Raw genomic sequence first — 23,131 nt, 5'->3', positions numbered from 1 at the left:
TTCAAATAAACAAGATTATCGCCAGGCTTTAGATAGGCATTATAAAGGCCGTTTCAATGGGTACTTATGCAGTCTATAGTTGGCCAGAAAGCAAGGCTTCAGTTGCTGGAAGGAATGTTAGCTTAGGTTCTTGAAGTAAAAATCGGAGTGAGGAAACTTACCAGAGTTGATATAGGCCCTCTTTGCGTCTAGAGGAACGTTGAAGCGTCTCTCCAACTCTTGCTTGATGCCCTTCTTAGTGACAGTCATCAAATCGGCCGTCTTGAGGATGTCGCGGATCTCGGCGAGGAGGGCATCATCACTGGGCATGCCAACCATCTCCTCAGGAGAGAAGAATTGTGAGCCACCGAACTGGCTGGCGCGGTTGCCAGGCATCTCAGAGTGGGCCAGAGACATGCGAGACATGTTCGGGTGACCGAAGCCGGCAGTTGAGCCAGGGCGGCTGGGTTGGTAGCCACCATGATAGTCAGAGAAGGGTCCTTGAGCCTTGGTAGCATAGCTGTAGCCGGAAATCTCGGATCGGACATCGTCGCGAGCAGTCTGGGTCTGGGTCTCCCAGAGCTCGGCTTGATACTCCTCCCACTTCTTGCGAGGGATCGAGTTGGGGTCGAACTTGCCTTCGTCGGAAACAACGATCTTCTTGCCAGCCTCACCAGCAATAACACGAGTGTTACCCCAGTTGAAGTCATCCATATGCCAGAAAGAGTAAAGAGGCAGACCGAAGGAGAAGACGGGAATGGCAGCAATGTACATAATCATCCAACCAACCATCTCCCACTTGCGGCGCAAGATGAAGATAATCGCTTGCAGACCGTAGATAGCACCAAGCAGCAAGAAGGCTGTGATGGGCACGACGGAGGGGTTGGACGCGACCTGGTAAATCAGGTAGACGATGTACATGACAATGACAGGCTGGACAATAGTACTCAAGAGATCGACGAAAACGACGAATCTCATACTGAAACAACAGAAACCACAAAGTTCGGCAAGAGGGATAAGCTCGACCAAGTTGTGCACAGTAGAGTTAATCCAACGACGTCGCTGAGAGAGGAAGACAGCCCAAGAGTCGGGAGCAATGGTCCAAGCCTGCGCGCTGTAGAGGTACTTTGTCTTGTACTTGCCGTGGTACTTGAGGAGCAGAGTCGTAAGGTATCGATCCTCACCAAGGTGAAGCAGGTTCTTCATGTGAAGGGTATCAACACGAATCGTGGAGTAATCTTCGACAATTTCCTTGCTGACGAACAGAGGCTTACCGGTCTCGGCAGCGCGGATTCGGTACATGGAGAAACAACCAGGCAAACAAGTGACGGAACCGAACAAACTCTCAAAGGCCTTGGACAAGTTGTGAGAAATCCAGTACTCGTAGACTTGAATCATGGTAATGAATGAGCCCTTGGCGTTGGTCAGAGCGGTTTCACCACAGCAGGCAATCAGGCGAGTATCGTCGATAAAGGCTGAGATCATGCGAGTAGCTGAATCGGGAGCAACGACAGTATCGGCATCAATTTGGAAGAGATATTCGTAAAAGGTTGGGTTGACGCCGATAATGTTGCGGATCTGGTGGTACATCTCGAGCTCCATGGGGCTCATAGCGAGGTTGTAGTGAACACGGTTGAGGAAGCGCATGAGAACCATCTGAGAATCTCGCTTACCACGGTTACCGGGACGAGCGACCTCAGAAGGCTTGCCGACCTTGACAATGACCATGAAGGGGACAATGTGACCTTGGACTTCGTAGAGACCAGAGTAGATCTTACCCATGTTGTGCTGCTTCATACCCTCACCAAGAGCCTCGAAGCTGAGGGGTTCGGGGTCGACAGTCTCAGAGACACCAAGAATATCAAGGACAATGCGAGGCGTGGGCCTGTCGTTACCCTGACCGATAATCATACCGTCGCAAACAACGACAAGGAGCTTGCGCTTATCATCGTACTTCATGCGGGAAAGCGAATCGATAGCACGGCGCAGAGAGTCCTCGTCTTCAGTATAAGCGGGAATCATACACATGACGAACTTGTCGAGGTTCTCGGGGACGTTCTTGCCACCGAATTGGAGCGCGGCAAGGAACTTGAAGACCAAGATAGAAGCAAGCAAAACCGAAATGGCCAAAATGAAGTACTCGGCGAATTGACAACGAGTAGAGTTTCGGGTATCAGAATCACCGATGTAGAAGAGGTTGTTCAAGCAGGTCTCCATACGTTGCTTCTTGACTGCGCTGAGCTTGATGTTGTCCCAGTACTTGGAAACATCTTGACCCTTGGCACTTCGGAAAAGCTGGACAACACTGTCCTCCATAAAGTCGGTAGCACCGGGGATGTTGGGTGTCGCCTCACCAGGCTTAGTCTTCATGCGAAGACCACCCTGCATGTACTTGGTCATATCATAGACCTTTCCGTGGATGGTGACAATGTTCCAGGCGCTGTCGCGGGCGAGCTTCTCGACATACTTGGGAGTGTAACCCATTCTGCCCTTGAGGTAGACGTGCTTAAAGGTGTACATCTGCTCAAAGTACCAATCAGGTCGGCTGTCGTTGGTACCATATCGGAAGTCGTGGTAAACCGAGTTGACGTCGACATCTCTTTGCGCAAGGAGCTGAGGCTGGCCAGTCATGTTGGTGTTTCGGTTATCGAGGGTAACCTCGGGAGGAATGGCACCATCCTTACCCTGGCAAAGAGCAGAGACCTGGACGGGGAAGAGAGAGGTAATGTCCTTTCCGGCGTACTTCATGAGAGTCGTCTCGCTGACAAGGTCGCTACCAGGATAATGGTTGGGGATGAAGTTCTCAAGATCAATGACGAATCCACGAATGGCAACGTAGGCACCTTTGCTGCCCTTGTCACCGTCGTAAGAAGACAGCTCACCAGAGCTGTACACGAATTGCTTGGGACAAATGAGCATGGGGAATCCGACCATGAAGAAGGCGGCAACAGCACACATCAACCAAATGAGCATGTTGATAGCAACCTTTTCTCGCCAGGCCATTCGGACATCCTTACGGGACATGCGTCCGATAACTCTGATGGCGAAGTCAGGAATGAACCAAGTGAGGAAGTAAACGAGAGCAACCCAACGCTTTCGGCTGGGCTTGTCTCGGTACTCTTCGACTTCTTCTAGTGACTTCTCATTACCTCGCTCAGCCATCTGCTCACGAGTATCCAAGTTCTTGAACATGTCGCCTCCACCAAAAGCAGAGACGCCAGCCTCGGAACGGGTGTCATCAGTAAAGTAGCCGCCCTTGGACTTCTCACCGTACATGAGAGGGGTGTTGCCACCAGAAACCAAGTTCTCCTTGGAAACACCATAGGGAATTGACTCGGCAGGGGTGAGGCCGTCGCCAGCGTCAGATGAGTGCAGGCCGCCGTATCGGCCACCAACAGAAACGGCTTCGCCTAGCTGGGCTATCTCCATCCAGCAGCGCTCACTGAGGAAGACACCAGTAGCACCCACGCGGACTTCATTTTGAGGCCACTGCTTCTCCTCAATGACCATCTCGGCACGTTCACGTTCACTGCCCACCAAAATTGTCTCAGAATCGGTCAAGCCAAGGAACTCGCCGAAAGGCAAGAACAGACTGAAGTCGGCAGATCGGAGGCGCTGGCTGATTTCTGCAATGCCAAAGGTCTGCACCTGCATGCGCACACATTTGCTATCGAACTGATTGGCGATTCGTCGATCGTTGGGCTTCAAGCAGAAGATGAAGTATGAGTTTGTACCGGGGTCGGTAACAGCCTTTTGAAGGTTGTCCAGAGAGGCAAGGAACTGGCCTGAAGCTCCCTGCTCCGGAGTCATGTTGGCGTTCTTCTTGGTGGACTCTCCCACTTGGCTCTCCCGATCGAGCTCCTCCAGAGCCTCTTGCTGTTGGCGTCTGTGGGCAGTGCTAGGTCGACCAGCGCGGGTAGTCTTTCGTGACATGACACTGGGTGCGCGCATGGGCTTTGAGCTGACAGTAGCCTGCATCACGGTTGTGCGTTCGGTAGGATGAGTGACGGTTTGAAGAGCGTCCTGACCGAAGAGACGAGCAACAAACTCGCTCTTAGTACCGTTGATCATGTTGAGGAGATCACCAGAGATGACTTCGCTGTTCTCCTCAATAAGTCCCTTGACAGGGTAGTCAACCTCACCAGCAAAGTGCTTGACGGTGAAGCAAGCCGAAGTGTTCTCGGTCATGAAGTTGCTACCAGGCAGCTTGGCCTGGGCAGAGCCGACCTCGATAGCAGCATTCTTGCCATCGAAGCGTCTTCGGAGGGCCTCGAGGAACTGCATGTCCGTTCGGTTGCGTCGGGTCTGGTCGTCGAGGATGCTGAGAAGACCGTTGCCGGGCTTCAGGATACCTCGCACAGCATCCGAGTTATCGAAGTAGCTGGTAGCAGCGACACTGACCTCCTCGGACTCCAGCATATCAGCCTTGCGGTCGAAAAAGTTCTGAAGAGTCAGGTTGTAGATGCTCTCAGTGGCAGCATTGTTGAGCAGCTGGTCGAGGGCAGATCCAGTGGGAGTCTGCTGGCAGAAACCGGGGAAATCGACGATCGAGACAGTGTTAGCAATAGACTCCTCAGGGGCACAGAGGCGCTGGTTAATGGTCTCAAGAATCCAGGCAACAAGAAGGGAGTACAGCGTTCGTGCAAGCTCTCCAGCGTGGGCGCGAGCACCGTTGGGATCAAGCATGACAGTAACACGTTCTCGGTGAATCATCTTGGTCTTGTAACCCAGAGTGGTCTGAAGGTCAGCAGAGCTGACACCAAGGAAGGCCGCAACAATGCTGAGGACATCCTTGTTCTTGACGGCTGTGACAGTAGTGCCGCCCTCGTGAGAGAAACCACCGCTGTCATCACCAGTAACGCTGGTCTGGCTAGTTGTCTCAAACTCAAGCTGGCCAATGTGAAGAATACTGGCGAGAATCTGGCAAATCTCAGCGATCTCAGCACGGGGGAACTCGAGCTTTCGGAGAGCATTCTTGAAGACTTGGAAACCCTCAGCATCGTTGATGCCAACCTTGAGCTGAGTAGGGTGGCCAAGATACTTCCAACGCTTTTGAGTGGTGCCAGCAGCTCCAGAGCCACCATCCAAACCGAGATGAGACTTCTCGGCCTCGCTTGTACCAGCAAGAAGATAGTACAGAACGTGGAAGTTTCGCTCTCCTGTTGGGACATCGGCGATACGGCTTCGCTCCAGACGATGGTCGAGAAGCTTACCACCGATCAAAATGGGGTTGGTGGTAGCTGAAGTATCATACTGCAACTCGTAGAACAAACCAGACTTTGAAGCAGTCGGTGTTGTGGCGGTCTTTGTAGTTGTGAGACTATCAAAAACATATGCGGCGAGAGAGAGCTTGGTGGAGAGAGGTGTCGATGATTTGTTAAGGAGAGCAGTAAGGAGGTGGGCTCGAATGGTAGACTTTCCAGCGCCAGATTCACCCCTGAGATTTGTTAGTACAATGTCGAACTAAGAGTGTTTGCATCACTTACAAAAAGACAATGGCTTGGTTCTCGGATCTGTGTCCTAATCGTAGAAAGGCTCGGTCTGCAATATCTTCAGCGCCAGCCATGGCGCTTCCCTCCTTGCCGCCATCGGGACCCTTTGACGAGTTGGTGTAGGTGTTGAGTGAGATGAGGGCGTGAGAGGAGAGTCGAGCGGTAGGATGAGAGACATGGAAACGACTGGCAAGGTGAGCAGTGAGGTGCGTGTCGGACTGGAGATGTGCTGGTAGCGAAGGCAGAGAGGGTTGAGTATGAGCGCCTCCTGCGCCGCCGAGCTGTGGAAGGCTCATGGCCATAACAGACAAGCCAACAAGTGGCTCTCGATGATTATAGCGATTCGGTGGGTTATGGTATCAGTTCGTGTCATGAATTGTTTATTATAGACTCGATCGGTCGTCGTTGATTAGTGTAGTTGGGACGGTTGTTGGATAACAACAAGTCAACAGGCACTCTGAGCGAGGGTAAGGGTGCAAGTAGACAATAAACGAGTGTCAAAAACAATAATAAAGATGGAAAAGGTAAGAGGCTCCGGATTCAGAATCAGAAAACCTTCACCAGGACGATTGAACGGTCAGTAGTAGTGAGAAATCAATCTACTTGCCAAACCAAAGGTAATAGGTAGTATGTAATAACACAGCACCAACAAAAACAACCTGGACTGGACTGGACTTGACTTGACTGGGCTGGTCTGGTCTGGGAAAAGGGATTGTTTTCTTGAGGTCGACTGGCCACATGCAAGTCTTCTCGTACACGACAGGGAGAGTGGAGGTGGGATTTTCAAGAGTACGGTTGTCTCTTAGAACAGGTTGTGCAGTTCGGACATAGCGCAAAGCCCCCCCTTTGGCCTTGGACTGATTTCTATGTTTGGCTTGTCCCACGACCACGGCATAAAAATGGGCGCCCATACGAGCTTTTTCCCTGCCCATAGCCACACGGCACTTCCGTCTAGCACAAGTTGTGAGCCCCCTGAATTTGTCTCTGTCGTGCTCGTCTGGCACTTGGCACTAGACTTGTCACGAGCCTCATCTATATTGGTAGTCTGGGTCTGTGAACAATAGAGAAACATGTCTACTGCTCTCCATTCATGCTTAGACGACATCGAAAGAGATGGAAGGGCGGCAGAATGTAATATGCCTATTTCCCATGCATGGCTGATCAATATATGACGGCCGCAGTGCGCGCAGTGCATCACAGATCAATAATTAATGGTTTCTGAAACAGCGCTTGTACTCAAGCCGCTTACTACTGCAATTCAATTCAATCTTGATCGCGATGAGATCAATACACTGTACAGAATGCCACTTAATAAAAGATCTGGTGGTGGCTCTGTATCACCTCTAAAATAAGTCTCAATCGCGCCTCTCCCTCGCTAAGACTAGATTGCCCATCTCACTTAATTTGGACGCCACAACGGCCAGCCATGACGAAAGCTGAGCATTGGGTTCAGATGAAGCATTCCTCACTTGTTGATGCTATAACCAAAGGGGACAGCACAAGCTCATGATGGGGTGGGTAGCTGCATCATCGACAACTAACGTCCGTTTTGTTTTGGACCCATCCGATGGTACAGTATGGACTGGTGCGAACTCTTTCTTCAGAGACCCAGACCCCTAAGAAAGAAAATCCCATGCAATCCCTGACCCGGTAACCATCCAGTCACTCGCTCCTCGAATGATATTCCTGCAAATCTTGGGTGTCAACCCGCACAGACAGGGACAAGACGGCGGGTCATACAAAAGGCTTGTTTACATTTTATGCTCCGTACTGTGCGCATTCACAATCCCCTATACAGCGAGAGCGAGTATCAGGCCTTGAGTTGAGACATGTTTCTGCTTCGGCTTCCATGAAAGCCGATGACCTGGTGACTAATGACGGATGCTATGATGGCGGTAAATTCTACATGCCAAAATAGAGGGTTCCAGACATGTTGAAGGGATCAAGACAAGACAACATGTGGCCAACACCCTTTACTGTCGATGACACCGCAAAGAAGCGGCGAGGCAAGAATACAAACGGGCGTATGGGCATTCATTCTCCTGTGATATCTCAGGGGTCTTGGTCTAGAATCCCCACTGTCAAAATTTCAAAAGTCGCCTCAAAAAAGACAAGGAGAACGTTGTACCGTCTCTCGGCTTGCTGGGGTCAGCCTTCCGGCTCCAGTGATCGATCCTCCCCATCGGTCTTCTGGAATGTGTGCCCGAAGTGTGAAAATCGATGCTAGCCCGCGATTCTCCCTCCCCTGCAACTGTTATTTTAGGACCGGGAGATGGATGGCACAGTCATGACATGAAGGAAGGATGCCATCCATCCTCCCGTCTTTGTTCTTATGACTCCGGTTCACCACGAGACTTTTTCTTTTTATTTCCTGAATCTGACTCTCGTGATATCTATTCATCCTGTTATCCTCACATAGCCCACCAAGGTCCCTTGATACGTGGTATGAGACTTATGTGAGTGAGAGAAGAATCGTATTTTGTGGAAATATCCGAGACACCCTTACTACTGCTGATCTCAAATCAGGCCGGTTTGACGCGAGCCCCAACATGAATGGAACAGTAAAGAATTGTGAAGTCTTGATTGTGTCAGAATATAGACCAGGTAGGATTAATTACTAAGAGCCAAAGCTTGCTTTGAGCGAAAGCAGTCTTACGATTACTGGTTTTTACGTAGCATCTCATGCGATACTGTCGGTTGCTAAGTTTAGGGTAGTTAAACTGTCAATATATCTTGTTGAGATAGATTACTGTACGTACCCACGTCCCAGCTGCGGATCATAACTGTCAGCGAACGTTGAACGTTGCAGCTAATGCTAATGCTACCTAGCGATTGATTAGTCCTGATGCGCAGCTCCCGTTGAATGAATAGATCTATTGACTCCAGACGGGCGTTGAAGCCTCACGCGCCCTGAGCGCTCGGCTGGCTGTTGGTACATAGTATATCAAAATGCTACACAGTGATGGAACTCTATCAGCAAGAGGGTTGTGGTCAACGCGGAGCAGGGTGGAAAGTTAAAAGGCAATAACCTGGAAAAAGAACTGTTACATGTAGATCAATGAAGGGATATGGGTTCTCCTTGATTTTGAGCCACAACGAGATAAGATTATCGGGGCGATGCGAATCCTCGATCTTGTTCGCGTCTGCCCTTGTTTTCCCGATTGACATGACCAGGCTGGTGCTGAGAAGTTGAGAGAGAGTTGGGTGTAACCACATGCAAGCCGAAAACCTGGGTTGTGTGACATGTGTAACGTATGCTACATGTACGAGTGTGTTTAAATCACCAACCAAAGCCTTACTGTACCACCATGGAGGCGTTTGGACCACGACACAGCCTCTCTATGCTTATCACAGATCATAAACTCGAGTATTGCCATATCAATATGCATCCCTATGTACACACACACACAAAAGCTGGCTAGCTGAATAACCACCTGCACGTCGTGCATCGCGAGACTTTTCTCTCAGGGACGCGTAGTCAATGCAAGTGAATGATTGAATGAATTGGCCCGACCCTCGTATTTGGCTTTGACCCACACACCACTCAACTCCAATCCGGACCCAATCCTTACTAAACACAAGGTTCTTTGCCTTGCCCTCGGGTCGGGCCCCTTACCCCGACTGGTGATGGTACGGTCGGGTTGTTCCAAGTTTAGATATGCGATGGACGAGATCCATTTAGGAGTGACAGTCAAGACAGTGCTATACAGTGTCGTGTGCTTGACTGTCATGAGTCCTCTGGAGAATACAATGGAGCTGTGATATTCTCCGTTGTCTCTTGCAGGCTAGGTAATATTGATTGCGCTGTGTTTGCAGAGAAATGCCATCTCGATAAATCGTGCTTGACCAGTTATATGACCCCTTTACAGAGCAAAGACCGCCTGAAGCGCCACGTCCAGTCCATCGCTAAAAGTATCACCATGGGACGTTGGACATGGAATACAGCGCACTTGTGTCTTGTGCCTCCCCGTACACAGTGCATCATCAGCTGTATCCATTTTCGGAGTCGCCCTTTTTTGCTGGGGCACGCTACAAAGCGCACTAGACCATACTGCTCGACCTCCTGCCGCCCGCTACTGCTACCTCTGCCTCGCCAGTCCTTCAGACTAGACCACCCTGAACAGAACAAGACCCAGTCGTTTCTTCAACTCTACGAAAGCCTACAGCCTCTCGTCTTGTCTTGTCTTGTCTTGCCGTTTTCTGTTTTCGCTACAGCTTCACTGACCGGCCTCACTCGCTTTGGCTGTGTCCTTTTTTCATCAATCGCTACTTTATCCTAATTACTGACCGTCTCCAACCTCCCTTTGCACAGTATTCACAGTCGCCTAGGCCGTGATACTTCATCCGATCAGGCAAAAAGGAGGGCGGCGTTGCCTAGCGACCGAAACCTTGATCCCATCATTCGACCATCTTCCTGCACGCCTTTCAGCCGCGTCCAATTGCTGGGGAGTCGATCGCTATCATATCAATTCGCTCATACATCTAATTGTTGTCGTCTGTCGTTCCTCATTCGATTTTCCGACGTAATATCTTTTTGCACCATACACCTTGTTGCACTTAGACTCGGCCGTTGAAACCAACACCAAAACCCAATCCCGTGTACTACATCTACATCGCAACGTGCAATATTCTGTGATTGTCCCCATCGAGGGCATCACTCACATCGACCATGGCGAGACGAATGTCCATGTATTCGATGGCCTCCGAGGCTATGGGCGGCCCTCAAGCCCCCCAGCAGATGTCAACTACGACTCTCCTGAATGCCATCCACAACATCTACCTGTCTTCTCAACCTTATCAGATCGACGCCGGTACCAGTCTGGTTGTCAACACATGGCTCACAGCTGCTCAAGCTGGCGCTACTGTTGATGCTACCCTCGCTGCTCGAGCCTGGGAGCATGCTAGGCGTCGTGCTGAAGATGGATGTGTTATTTTGGGGTATGTTTCTTCCGACATTGCCGATTGTCGCCGTTGCTAATTCATTATAGTTCACTCCACCAGGCAACTCCCTCGCTTCTCGTGCCGTTCCTGAACACCTTCCCGTTCGCCATTCCCGCATCCATCTACAAGTCATTGGAGGCTGTACAACCGTTTCTCCGATGTGTCACTCCTTACAACGCTTCGGCCCCACGACAGATCGCACTCGGCGTTACACTGACATTGAGTTTGGGGGGAAGTGTCACAGGAGCCTCTCTGGCCTTGTCTCAAGGTGGAATCGACACTGAGAATGGATTACTCAACGTTCCTGCCGAGGCTGGATACCGTGCTTTTGATGTTTTCTACTATCTGCTCACATCCGCCTCGACACCCGCGGAGCGAGAGTTTCTAGGCCTCAAGGCGCCTTCAGCGTATGCTCTCCTTGCCCGCTCAGGTACTTACGAGCCTCCTTCTTATCTCATCACCGCCGACGACGGTGCCGCTGCCGACGACTTCCGACAGGCACTCAAGGAGATTGGTATCAAGGGATCTGCCCACCGTAACTTCATCTCCACCTTGGCTGGACTTCTCAAGCTTGGCAACACTCTCGACTACGACGCCGATTCCGACGATTTCGAGGAGATCTGCGAAGATGTCAGCGGTCTTCTTGGTATGGAGCCCGAGGTTCTCATGCAACAGCTGAGCACCGAGGATCGACGAACACTTGTTGCTGGCTTGTATGAAGCTCTCGTTGACTGGGTTATTTCCAAGGCCAACGCTGCCATTGCTGCTCAGATGCTTCGTATTCGAGATGGTGACGAGTCTGTCGATGGTCGTGGTGTCCGTACTCCAAACGAAAATGAGGATGGTGACACTGTTTCCATCACTGTTGTTGAAGTCCCCGAACCCGCTCTCGGCAGGGCCTTGGCTATGCGAACCATTTTCGACGACACTCTGGGCATCAACGCTGAGATGATTGAAGATGGTGTCGAGATCCACCCTGCTTCATCTTCTGTTGTTCGTGAGATGCAGCAAGCTGTTGCTGACGTCGCGCCCGATCTGGGCATCATGACTGGCCCCCAGGGCCGAGACCGCCAGCATGATATAGAGAAGCGAGAAGTCATTCTGGAGAAGGCTGCCTACGCTTCTGAGGAAGACAGCTTCCTGAAGAAGCTGTTGTTCCCTGTCGAGGGTCAAGGCATCAACTTAGGCCGAGCTGGTCGTTTCGATCTACCAGGTCTTCTGAGCTCTAGCCGTGCCTGGTTTCACCTCGCTCTGCATCCCACAGACGATTCTCCTGCCAACTTGGCTACCCTTCCTGCTATCACCTCCGCGTGGTCAGCCGGTACCATTTCCCGACAGCTTCGTTCTTGGCGTCTTCCTGAATGGGCTAACCGTCGTAACCGAAGTCTCGACTACACAGCCGATTTCGATGTTGACGAGTTCGTTGGTCGTTACGGTGCACTAGGCTGTAAGGATGGCAAGGACGGTATCGAGACTTGGATGCTCGAGAGAGGCTGGAGCAACGGTGAAGTCTTTATTGGCAAGGAGCGAATCTGGGTCCGCGAGGGCCCTTGGTGGGAGGCAGAGAGTATGCTCGATATCAAGCCCGCTCATAGTCTTCAAAGCATAGGCCAAAATCCGTTCACATCCGGTTTTGACACGAGCTACTCAGCCAACCCACCCAATGGGAGCGGCTTCTTCCCTGCTCCCGCTATGGACAACAGCATGAATGGCAGCAATGATCAGCTCATGCATACCCGCAACTTCAGCCAGGGCAACATGAGCCAGGCTACTTTCAACCAACACCCTCACCTGAACCCTCAATCAGCACCCTCGATTGCCCCATCTGCCATGCGTAATGCTCAGGGCGCGACCGGTGACTACGGCCTCGGTAACAAGGGTGACACCTACAAGGGACAGGTATTCTATAACGATGATGGAGAGTTTACTGGTAAGCTTGATGGAGATCTTGCCAAGGACAAGAAGATCGAAACCAAGCCTCTCACCTTTGGCCGACGAGCTTGGGTTGCTTTTGTTTGGGCCTTGACTTTCTGGATTCCTTCACCTCTTCTCAAGTTTATTGGACGCATGCGACGACCCGATGTCCGTATGGCTTGGCGTGAAAAGCTCGTTTTATTCTTCATTATCCTCCTCCTTAACGGCATGATTATCTTCTGGATTATCGGTTTCGGAAAGCTATTATGTCCCAACGCCAACAAGGCATGGAACGTCAAGGAGGTTGCTGGTCATGCAGAAGATGAGGATGCTTTCTGGGTTGCTATTTTTGGCAAGGTTTATGATATCACCGACTTCTGGCGACAGCAGCACAGTGATACCAGCATTAAGACCACCAAGCAGAACATGTTGCCCCTTGCTGGTATGGTTATGGATAACTACTTCATGCCTCCCCTGAACAGAGCTTGCAGAGGCCTCGGCATCAAGGAGACTGTTCAACTCACCTACAACGAGACTCTGAACAACCCGCTTGCTCAGCATATTTCTGGGTTCTACACTCGCGACCGCACCAGTGCCCTTCACAACGCTGACTGGTTCTGGACCACATTCCAGCCCAAGATCAAGGAATACTACCATGGTGATCTTGTTTGGGGAGAAGGCACCGTTAAGAGCCAGGGCACAGGCAGCTCACAGCATCCATGGGTCATGTACGGCAACCAGATCTATGATCTTACGGATTATCTGCACACCCTAGACGTCAACGACAACTTCGATACCTACAAGTTCTTGAACGAGGACATGGTCAACTTATGGAAGAACAGCCCCGGTACCAACATCAAGAAGGATCTCGACCTTCTCATTTCCAACGCAAAGAACGAGACTGTGGCCGCCAACCTTAAGAACAGTTGGCAGTGCATTCAAAACATTGCGTACAAGGGTATCATCGATTTCCGTGACTCTCCCCGATGTCGTGTCAACAACTGGCTCCTTTTGGCCTTCGCTATCATCATCTGTATCGTCACCGCTGTCAAGTTCCTTGCTGCTCTACAGTTTGGTTCCAAGCGACGTCCTTCGCCCCAGGATAAGTTTGTCATCTGCCAGGTGCCCGTCTACACTGAGGGTGAAGATTCTCTTCGAAAGGCATTGGACTCGTTGACGGCTCTTCAGTACGACAACAAGCGCAAACTTATCTGTGTCATCTGTGATGGTGTCGTCGTCGGTGAAGGCAACGATCGTCCTACACCCAAGATTGTTCTCGACATTCTCGGTGTTGATCCCAAGGTTGATCCTCCCGCGCTTCCATTCAAGTCTGTTGGAAATAGTGCCGAGCAGCTCAACTACGGTAAAGTTTACTCTGGTCTGTACGAGTTCGAGGGCAACGTTGTTCCGTACATCGTTGTCGTTAAGGTTGGCAAGGAGTCTGAACAGACCAAGTCTAAGCCTGGTAACCGTGGAAAGCGTGACTCGCAGATTCTCCTCATGAGCTTCCTCAATCGTGTCCATCATCGCGCTCCTATGTCTCCTCTCGAGCTTGAGATGTTCCATCAGGTCAACAACATTATTGGTGTGGACCCCGAATTGTACGAGTACCTTCTTATGATTGATGCCGATACCTGCGTTGAGGAAGACGCCTTGAACCGTCTTGTTGCCGCCTGTGCCCACGACGCAAAGATTGCTGGTATTTGTGGTGAAACTGCCCTGGAGAACGATGAAAAGACTTGGTGGACAATGATCCAAGTTTACGAGTACTTCATTTCTCATCATCTTGCCAAGGCCTTTGAGTCTCTCTTCGGCAGTGTTACTTGTTTGCCTGGATGGTAAGTCCCTTGACCCTAATGTTTTTGATTTAGCTAACTCGTCCCAGTTTCACCATGTACCGTCTTCGAAGTGTTGACAAGGGCAAGCCCCTGATTATCTCTGATGGTGTCATTAAGGATTACAGTGTTTGCGATGTCGACACCCTCCACAAGAAGAATCTTCTGTCTCTTGGTGAGGATCGTTATCTCACTACCCTGATGACCAAGTACTTCCCCGAGATGTCCTACAAGTTTATCCCTGATGCTCAGTGTAAGACTGCTGCTCCTGAATCTTGGAGTGTTTTGTTGTCTCAACGTCGACGATGGATCAACTCGACCATCCACAACCTGGTTGAACTTATGCAACTCAAGGAGCTCTGTGGTTTCTGCTGTTTCAGTATGCGCTTCGTTGTGTTTATTGATCTTTTCGGTACCATCATTCTCCCCTCAACCACCGTCTACATTGGTTACCTCATCTACATCTTGGCTACCGGCACTGGACCCATTCCCTACATTTCTCTTGCTATGATTGGTGCCGTTTACGGTCTTCAGGCTCTCATCTTTATTCTCAAGAGACAGTGGCAACACATCGGATGGATGATTATCTACATCCTTGCTTTCCCTATCTACTCCTTCATTCTTCCCCTCTACTCCTTCTGGAACCAGGATAACTTCTCGTGGGGTAACACTCGTATCGTCATTGGAGAGAAGGGTGACAAGCAGGTCGTTGCTGTTGACGATGAGGGCTTCGATCCTCGCTCTATTCCTCTGCAACGCTGGGACGACTACGCCATGGCCAACAACCTCCCTGGACGTCGTGGCGGTTACCAGGAGAAGACTGATTACTCTTACGGTGACAACTACGAGCTTGATGAGATCAAGTCTGTGTACTCTGCCGGTCCCCAGGGCTCTGTTCTGACTGGCATGCCCGGTCGTAACACTTACATGCCTCCTTCCCCTGCTTTCAACAACGGCCGCACATCCACCATGGGCTTCCAAGAATCACCCATGCAGCACCGCCAATCCATGATGTCCATGGGTACGGGTGTCCATGACATGCGCAGCCAGTCACCATACCAAGATTACCCTGGACAGCACCCTGGTGTTGCCAACCTTCGTGGCCAGGCCAACCTTTCCCCTGCTGCTGGCGGTGGTCACAGCAGATCAGGAACTGCTCTTGGCTTCAGCAGTGGCTCTCGCTCTCCTATGCCCGATGCTATGCGATCACAGTCGTCATTCGACTTCCAGCATGGTCAAGGTGGCCCCACTGACATGGCTATCGTCGAGTCAATCCGCTCTGTCCTCTGTGAGGTTGACCTCGATACCGTGACCAAGAAGCAAGTCCGTGCCCTAGTGGAACAACGTCTTCAGACCGAGCTTGTTGGCGAGCGCCGCACATTTATGGATCGACAGATCGACCATGAGCTCGAGAACATGTGATTTGAATATTAGAGAAATTTGGAAATTTGTCACTGTTTTTATACTCTAATCTTGGGTACATACCTTGTAGTGGGTTTACACAGCGTGTCGCAGCAACGTCTTGTACTTGTTCTTGGGCAAAGTTGCTGGCGAAAAGCTAGAGCATGATGGAAACATAGGTGTTCTTAAAAACGAGGAAGTGAGAATACTGGCAGGCGTTTTGATGATATTAATGGGCAGAAATAGGAGTCATTCCTTGGAAATTTTATACTATTGGTTTACTGTAAAAATGTTTACATCTCTTATTATCTCTTAATGGTACAATGGCTGGCTGGGACCGCAATTGGTTTTCAAATAACTTATACGTTAATGCTATCTATTGCCAAATTGACTTTATTTGTTGTGCCTTTGACTTGTCGGATCTACTGAAGTATTATGAGTGTCAATATTGATTGACATTGTGGTTCGCTCACGGTGATCCCAAGTTGAGCTTGATAATTGATCAATCATTGAATTATTCTACCTTCTGGCATTTCTTGGCTGATTCTCATGTCGCTGTACCACAGTAACTTGTTAAGTCGTTCGCTTACATCCAAATTGGAATCATTATCTACTGCTGCTTATCCAAGTTTCCTACGCCCTTCAAACGCAAGTACACATCTGTTCCCCATCCATACAGGCTCTGTACCGCAATTCCCCCACCAAAATATTCCGCGTACGCCCTGCTTAGGGGCAATCCGTAGCCAAGACCGGCGATGGAGCTGCCACCGGTACTAGCGGTTGATATGGCGCTGAGCCCACCGTCATTGCCGTTGGCGTCTCCAGGGAAGTCGTCGACGTCGTCGGAAAAAGTTGTAAACGAGTATGACCAAATATTTGGGGTGACCTCTGGCGGGATGCCGCCACCGCGGTCGCGGATACGGATTGTTACACCCGGAGCGTTGTCATCGAGAGGACGAATGGCGTCACTGTTCGTGTCACTTTGTTTGTTCTCCGCAGATGGGCTTGAATTGGACGTCGAAGACTCTTTAGGTAGAGCTGGCTCCGGAGCGATGGTGACGATAACGGGTTCGTTGGATCTGTTCTCGATAGTAGCGCGGAAAGCGTTCTTGAGAAGCTCAGTGACGATGTATTCGAGATGCATAGGCACGAATGCAAAAGTCGTGTCTGGTTCGCCGCGGATGTAGAGGAGGGGTCGTACTCCATAACGGAGCTCGCAAATATCGGCAACAAAACCAGCGCATGATTCCACTATCTGCGCTGGACGAAGAGCTGTGTCAATAACTCCGATGTATGAAGGATGTTCAGGGCACGGCGTCGGACTGGCACTCGGGTCGAAATGCGGCTGGGAGCTAAAGTGCAGCGCAATGTGTTGTTCTGCAATAAGTCGTGTACCAATTCGAGCGCGGAGGTGCTGATCGAGGAATCGAGTTACCTCATCGGGAGATATGTATCGTCGACATTCTAGAAAGCCCTTTGCGAGAATGGGGATCGTATCCGTATGCGTCGCCACGAGCTCGGCAAGGACATTGGTGAAGTGTACTTCATCCTCTTGTGTTGAGATTGGTCGTCCTTCGCGAGTCGCGTGCCAGTATGGGAGGAGGATGGACAGAGAGTGGAGGTAGTTGTTGTATATGCGGGAGATGTTTGGATTCGCGACGACGATGTATGGGAGGTTGCGTAGAGCTTGGATGCGGTGGGCGAGGCGCACTGGGAGGAGGGAGAGTGCGAAGTTGGCGGAAGAGAGAAGAGATTCGGATGAAAGAGGTGGACGGCCGTGTCTATATGGGGTTAGATTTGATTAGTTCATGCAGATGAAAGTGGTTGTGTTGAAACATACCTCACCAGGTCTGCTAGGCACAATGGATGTTGGTGTAGACGGGCAAGAGTCGCAATTTCATCGTCTGTTACCTTTTGAGAATGTATACTCCGTCTTGACACTGCGACAGTGCCTATGTTTCTGTAGACCCATTGCGACTGTCTTGGTCCTCTCCATTGAGATATACATCGTTGTGAGCTGGGATGAGAATATGACCGGAGAATTACAGAAGCGGTAGGCATGCGATGCCGAATTGACCTTGCGGAAGAAGTAATCATGGTAGCATACTGAACCAGCCGGGCTGGGCGCTAAGAAATCTTGTTCCTTTTGATATGCGCCCTTGAAACAGAAGATGCAGTCTATGCTGATCTGTTGATGTATGAATACCAAGCTTGGATGACTCGCCGTGTGTCCGGGGAAATATGTGGAGAAGGTCGCGGAAGTTCAGCGGCTTATCGCTTGAGGCCGGCTTATCGCTTATCACGCGGGCCCTTTAACTGCGGGGTGCTGGGCTTATCTGCTTATACGTCACTGATAATCCCCCACCACTGGTGCTACTGCTACTGCTACTAATCTTTTAAGCTCCCGCCTTTTGAGGGGTCTTTTTTTTTTTCTTGCTCATGGGAAGGGGACGTTATATAGCAGTGGCGTTGGGCTTAGATGATATGGGTATGGTCGTGTCATGGAAGAGAAATGCTGAGATGATAGATCCTCATTTGTAGAATTGAAACTGTCTTGTTTCCGCCCAAGACGAGTAGCTTAATGATGATATCCAGACTCAATCCGAGTACTGACTGGGAACACAAGGTAAGGACGTGCACGACTTGCAATGATGTAAAGATATCTTTACACGATTCATTCACCACCCAACAACCTCCATAGGCAATCAATACCTCCAGTAAACCCAGTAAACCTTCGAGCCTGAGACATGGGTAGGGTTGGAAGGCCCTGATAATGTCGAGGAGCCCCCACAAAAAAGAAACATGACTCGAGTGGAGGGGGCCGTCATCGGAGCTGGAGATACTATTCTAAGGTTCTGCTCTGCCCGCACCTTGCCGACTTCCATTCTGCCCAATATCAACTTTTGGGTCCATCTCTCGTACTTGCCTATTCAGGTCGCATTTTGATACCAAGAAATCATCACAATGGCTCCCGAACGTGTTTGCCTGTAAGTCCCCCAGCTGCTGTGACAGTCAATTGGTAGATAGGTAGCTAACCCAATTCAGTGCCTACTCTGGTGGTAAGTTGAGCAAGCTTCAACATGAGGCCATAGCTTCGATGCTCACGATATAACAGGTCTTGACACCAGCACCATCCTCCGATGGTTGGTCCTCCAGGGCTACCAGGTTGTCTGCTTCCTTGCCGACTGTGGTCAGGAGGAGGACTTTGACGCCGTCAAGGTCAAGGCTGAGAAGCTCGGCGCTGAGCGCATGATCATCCTCGATGTTCAGCAGGAGCTTATCGACGAGCTTGTCTGGCCTGCTGTCCAGTGTACGTCCGACCCCTTTCGTTCTGGCTGCTCAACAGCTCACTGACACTCGAACCCTACAGGCAATGCCATCTACGAGGACCGATGTAAGATGCGATATCCGACTCATATATCCTAAACCAACTAACATGGAGAAGACCTCCTCGGAACCAGTCTTGCTCGCCCCGTCATCGCCAGGGCTATGGTCAAGGTCGCCAAGGAGCACAACTGCACAATTCTCAGCCACGGATGTAAGCGACCTTTTGCTCAATTTGAGAGCTAGCTTTCTACATGGAGAACTTGCTAATATGAGTTTCCTATCTCTTTAGGCACTGGCAAGGGTGTAAGTTGATCAATTCCACTAGTCAAGTTTCTTATGCTAACTAACGTTTACAGAACGAGTACGACTCTCTTTTCAACATAGCTCTGACATAGTACTTACATCTCTCTAGTCAAGTTCGATTCGAGCTCGCATGGAAGGCTTGCGACCCTACCCTCAAGGTTCTCGCCCCCTGGCGCATGCCCGAGTTCTACAACCGATTCGCGTTCGTTACTCTCCCCAATTGCTCGCTCGCGACCAAGCTGACGACCGTATAGTGGACGTGCCGATCTGCTCAAGTTCGCCTCCGAGCAGAACATCCCCGTCAGCTCTACCCCCAAGGCCCCCTGGTCTATGGACGACAACATCATCCACTGCTCTTACGAGGCTGGTGTAAGCTTCCCTGTAATTCCTAGATGTTCCGTGTACCGTATTGACCATGTCAGATTCTCGAGCAAACCGAGCTTGAGCCCCCCAAGGACATGTGGAAGCGCACTGTTGGTAAGTCGGGCTTGTATGCCACCAGGACCAGTAGATACTGACATCCATCTTTAGACCCCATGAAGGCCCCCGATGAGCCTACCCCCTTCGTTATCCACTTCGAGCAGGGTGTTCCCGTTAAGCTCGAGGTTGGCGGCAAGACCATCACTGGATCTCTCGAGATCTTCAAGGAGGCTAACGAGATCGGCCGAATCAACGGTATTGGACGTGTCGACATCGTCGAGTCCCGATTCATTGGTGAGTGCACCTTGAATATGAATGATTTGAACGGCAACTGTATCATTTGCTAACAATGTTTAGGTCTCAAGAGCCGAGGCTGCTACGGTATGTGACGAGATTTGGCTCAGTCACTTAGAGACACCACTAACACCAGTTCCATAGACACCCCCGGTCTCACCATCCTCCGACAGGCCCACATCGACCTTGAGGGACTTGTCCTTGACTCCAAGGTGCGAGCCATCCGTGACCGTCTTACTCAGGACTGGTCTGCCTGCATCTACAACGGTCAGTTATCTTAAGCCAAACTCACATATAGCACCCAGTCTTGATGTTCTAACTCCACAACAGGCATGTACTTCAGCCCCGAGCGTGAGCTTGTCGAGCACGCCATCAAGTTCTCTCAGCGCCAGGTTGAGGGTAAGGTGAGCCTTGTCGCCTACAAGGGCAACGCCTACGTCGTCGGACGATCCAGCGAGACCTCCAACCTCTACTCCGAGGACGAGAGCAGCATGGACACCCTCGACATGAACTGGACTCCTCAGGACACCACTGGATTTATCGCCATCCAGGGTATCCGCCTCGAGAAGTACGGCGCCAGGAAGATCAAGGACGGCGAGCCTCTTGCCCCTTAGAGTTGAAGTGGAAGATGAAAACAAAACTCAACTCAACTCGTATTGTACAGCAGTCCATTCTCGCATTTAAAGACAGACCAAAAATACCAATACTGTTAAATTATCCAAATGTGACGCCCACGATTATAGTTGTCATGGTTTGGAAAAGTTGAACCGTTTGTTATCCGTTGAGATATGTGTACCCGGTCAATATGAGCCTAACCTGATGTTGCCATCCTAGCTGATACAACGCTCGAGCCTGCAGGACTCTGATTCGTGATGAGGAGTGCGAGGTGGAGGCCCGGAAGAGAGAAGAGAATAGACGGTCAGTTCACCAGTTACACATGGTTGACCGAACCTCAACCGAACGGACAAGGATGACAATCCTCACACTAGCAGCCCTAGGATTAATTAATGCTTGACAACGGCACTTGATACCCGTAACGGCAGTATCCGCTAATGTACGAGGATCATTTGTAATAACAGGTAAATAACACAACCAGCCGTTACTATTACATCGGCCATGACGGCAGCTAGATAGCTAGCTAGGTTCACCTGCATCAAATATTGAAAGCTACCTACCTAGCCTACATACTGCATACCTAGTCTTCCTCAATCGACCCACCCCTTCCTTCTGCTCTAGTTGTGGCAACGGAACGGCCCTTTTATAAGTGCACGTACATTTACATTTACACTTACAGCCAAGGTCTATAATCTTGTAATTGACACGATATAAATCCATCCCCTCATCGATTAAGCCGTTAGATCGTCTCTAGGATACCATGCCCCGCCCAGCAGACACCTACACACACGATCAGGTATGTACCATGCAAGCCCATGGAGTCTCGGAAGAACAGTCGTTAAGAGATGTCCCAGTTTGGACCCGTCGATAGTCCCAATCTAGGAGACACCGTTCAATGCTTACACTGCAAACGCTGGAAAGGAAGTGCAAAAGTGCTAAGCCGCAAAAAGGTCAGGATCTTTTGGACCCCAATTCTGATCGCTCAAGCCAGACTGACAAGACTTTCAGGGGCACCTCCAGAATTGCCCGGAATACGTGGCGTGGAGGGTGGCAGGGAATGGTCAAGAATTGGCTCCAACAAACCCATACAACGCCACTGGTAGGAGAGCCTTTGCTGACTCTTACGGCTTTGACAACTCGAATCTCGATTTGAGGCCAGATCAAGAAGTCCCTACCATGCAACGGATAAGATCAACGCTTGACATGAGCAAGTACTTTGATGAGTTCTTTGATGATAGTCTTGATCACAAGGTGTGACCAACATGCATACCGACAAGGAACCTTTGAACAATTGTCTGACTGAAAGCAGTGTGCAAGAGTCCGATGCAGAAGCTGCGGCTTCGTTCGAGCGAAAAATGCAACTCGGCAAGCAGATCATTTGACGCAATGCAAGGATTTTCTTGCGACAGATGAGGGGGAAGAGCTGATGGCAAGCGGAAGCCTGGTTCACAACGTGCAGCAACACCAACCTCCCGCGATTTGGAATGGTGCCCGACCACATCCTGACCTCATGGTCCGTCATCTTTCAAATCATCCTCCAAGCGGAACGGTGCCAGTCGGTCCCTGTTCACGGCCTGAGCCATCTCGTGCATCTCAACGCCCAGAACCGCCCTCGTTGGCCCAGCACTTACTGGACCAGTCTGATGATTTATTGACCAATGCTGTTCAACATAGCTTCCTGGCACATGCAGGCTCCGGATCGCTGAGTGAGAATGATTTCAATCAATGGCTGGCCCAGATTGGATACATCTCACGATCACTTGTGCCTTTTACTGGAGCGCTAATAGGCAAGATCCGTATACCAGAAACCGGGAATCTGGAACACGACTCAACGTTCCGGTGTCTGGACCTGCTTTGCTCTGCAGTCACTAACATGAAAAAAGAGCTGGAATTCCTTGAAGCTACCAAGCGCGAGTATGGACTCGAAGTGGGCTTGGATGAACCGAGGCCAGCTACCAAGAGCTTCATCGATTTGTTCAACAGCGCATCCTGTGCGTCTGCCACATTACTCGAGGGCATGGTATTGCTATGGGCTGTCGAGATTGTAAGCTGATTCATGATTGATGCTTTTGACTTGACTGCAGGCTGACCTGACACGCGTTTAGCTCTTCTACAATTCCTTCTCATACGCTGGCTCATTTGTTGCCCAACCGATGCCAACACAGGAACGGAGCTCATTTTCACTTCCATCCTACAGCTTGCCATCGAGTGCATCGCCAGGTGCATATAGCGGCCAAACAATACGTAAAGATAGACACACAACCGCCCTCAGGGAAGCATTCATCAAAAACTGGAAGTCGGAAAACTTTAGCCAGTTTGTGGACGTTTGTAAGTCAATCGTCGATGAGCTTGCCATGGATCAAATGACAGGCAATGGACGGGCAGACACGTCGGCATGCGAACGTGTTTTCAATCAGGCTGTTTGGTTGTGGGCACAAGTTTTCCCTCAAACTACAGGTATACGGACAGGCCATGAAGATAGCAGTCGTGATGGTGGTAGAGAAAATAAGGCGATGAATAGAAATCGTTCGACGGGTAACTCTGTCGAGATTGAAGATGAATATAATGTGCAGACTTCTACTCAATTGGAATGAGTCTTGCCAAATCATC

The 23,131-nt window shown here is 50.4% G+C and overlaps 5 protein-coding genes across 5 annotated transcripts, besides 2 other annotated features; 3 read left to right on the top strand and 2 right to left on the bottom strand.

Annotated features, from left to right (window-relative positions):
- Positions 1-73: 73 nt before the first annotated feature.
- Positions 74-5,767, bottom strand: FPSE_09193 (uncharacterized protein; the record flags this gene model as incomplete). The annotated part of the gene is made up of 3 exons (XM_009262310.1): positions 74-105; positions 162-5,416; positions 5,466-5,767. 3 exons carry the CDS (start codon positions 5,765-5,767, stop codon positions 74-76), a joined length of 5,589 nt encoding a protein of 1,862 aa, XP_009260585.1.
- A 363-nt stretch (positions 5,768-6,130) lies between these two features.
- Positions 6,131-6,174: a microsatellite.
- Positions 6,175-9,639: 3,465 nt separating this feature from the next.
- Positions 9,640-9,664: a microsatellite.
- A 476-nt stretch (positions 9,665-10,140) lies between these two features.
- On the top strand, positions 10,141-15,583 carry FPSE_09192 (uncharacterized protein; the record flags this gene model as incomplete). Its single annotated transcript, XM_009262309.1, has 3 exons — positions 10,141-10,409; positions 10,460-14,164; positions 14,212-15,583. 3 exons carry the CDS (start codon positions 10,141-10,143, stop codon positions 15,581-15,583), a joined length of 5,346 nt encoding a protein of 1,781 aa, XP_009260584.1.
- A 589-nt stretch (positions 15,584-16,172) lies between these two features.
- On the bottom strand, positions 16,173-17,659 carry FPSE_09191 (uncharacterized protein; the record flags this gene model as incomplete). Its single annotated transcript, XM_009262308.1, has 2 exons — positions 16,173-17,343; positions 17,403-17,659. The coding sequence occupies 2 exons, from the start codon at positions 17,657-17,659 to the stop codon at positions 16,173-16,175; spliced, it is 1,428 nt and encodes a 475-aa protein (XP_009260583.1).
- Positions 17,660-18,526: 867 nt separating this feature from the next.
- FPSE_09190 (uncharacterized protein) lies at positions 18,527-20,520 on the top strand (the record flags this gene model as incomplete). The annotated part of the gene is made up of 12 exons (XM_009262307.1): positions 18,527-18,549; positions 18,608-18,621; positions 18,678-18,872; positions 18,933-18,956; positions 19,008-19,100; positions 19,307-19,394; positions 19,447-19,561; positions 19,615-19,669; positions 19,724-19,906; positions 19,970-19,993; positions 20,051-20,173; positions 20,237-20,520. 12 exons carry the CDS (start codon positions 18,527-18,529, stop codon positions 20,518-20,520), a joined length of 1,221 nt encoding a protein of 406 aa, XP_009260582.1.
- A 761-nt stretch (positions 20,521-21,281) lies between these two features.
- FPSE_09189 (uncharacterized protein) lies at positions 21,282-23,115 on the top strand (the record flags this gene model as incomplete). The annotated part of the gene is made up of 4 exons (XM_009262306.1): positions 21,282-21,317; positions 21,530-21,772; positions 21,831-22,565; positions 22,627-23,115. 4 exons carry the CDS (start codon positions 21,282-21,284, stop codon positions 23,113-23,115), a joined length of 1,503 nt encoding a protein of 500 aa, XP_009260581.1.
- Positions 23,116-23,131: the final 16 nt, after the last annotated feature.

The sequence above is a fragment of the Fusarium pseudograminearum genome, chromosome 1 (assembly GCF_000303195.2).
Source record: "Fusarium pseudograminearum CS3096 chromosome 1, whole genome shotgun sequence".
In the NCBI taxonomy this organism is placed as follows: Eukaryota; Fungi; Ascomycota; class Sordariomycetes; order Hypocreales; family Nectriaceae; genus Fusarium; species Fusarium pseudograminearum.
This window is presented reverse-complemented; position numbering and strand designations above follow the sequence as displayed.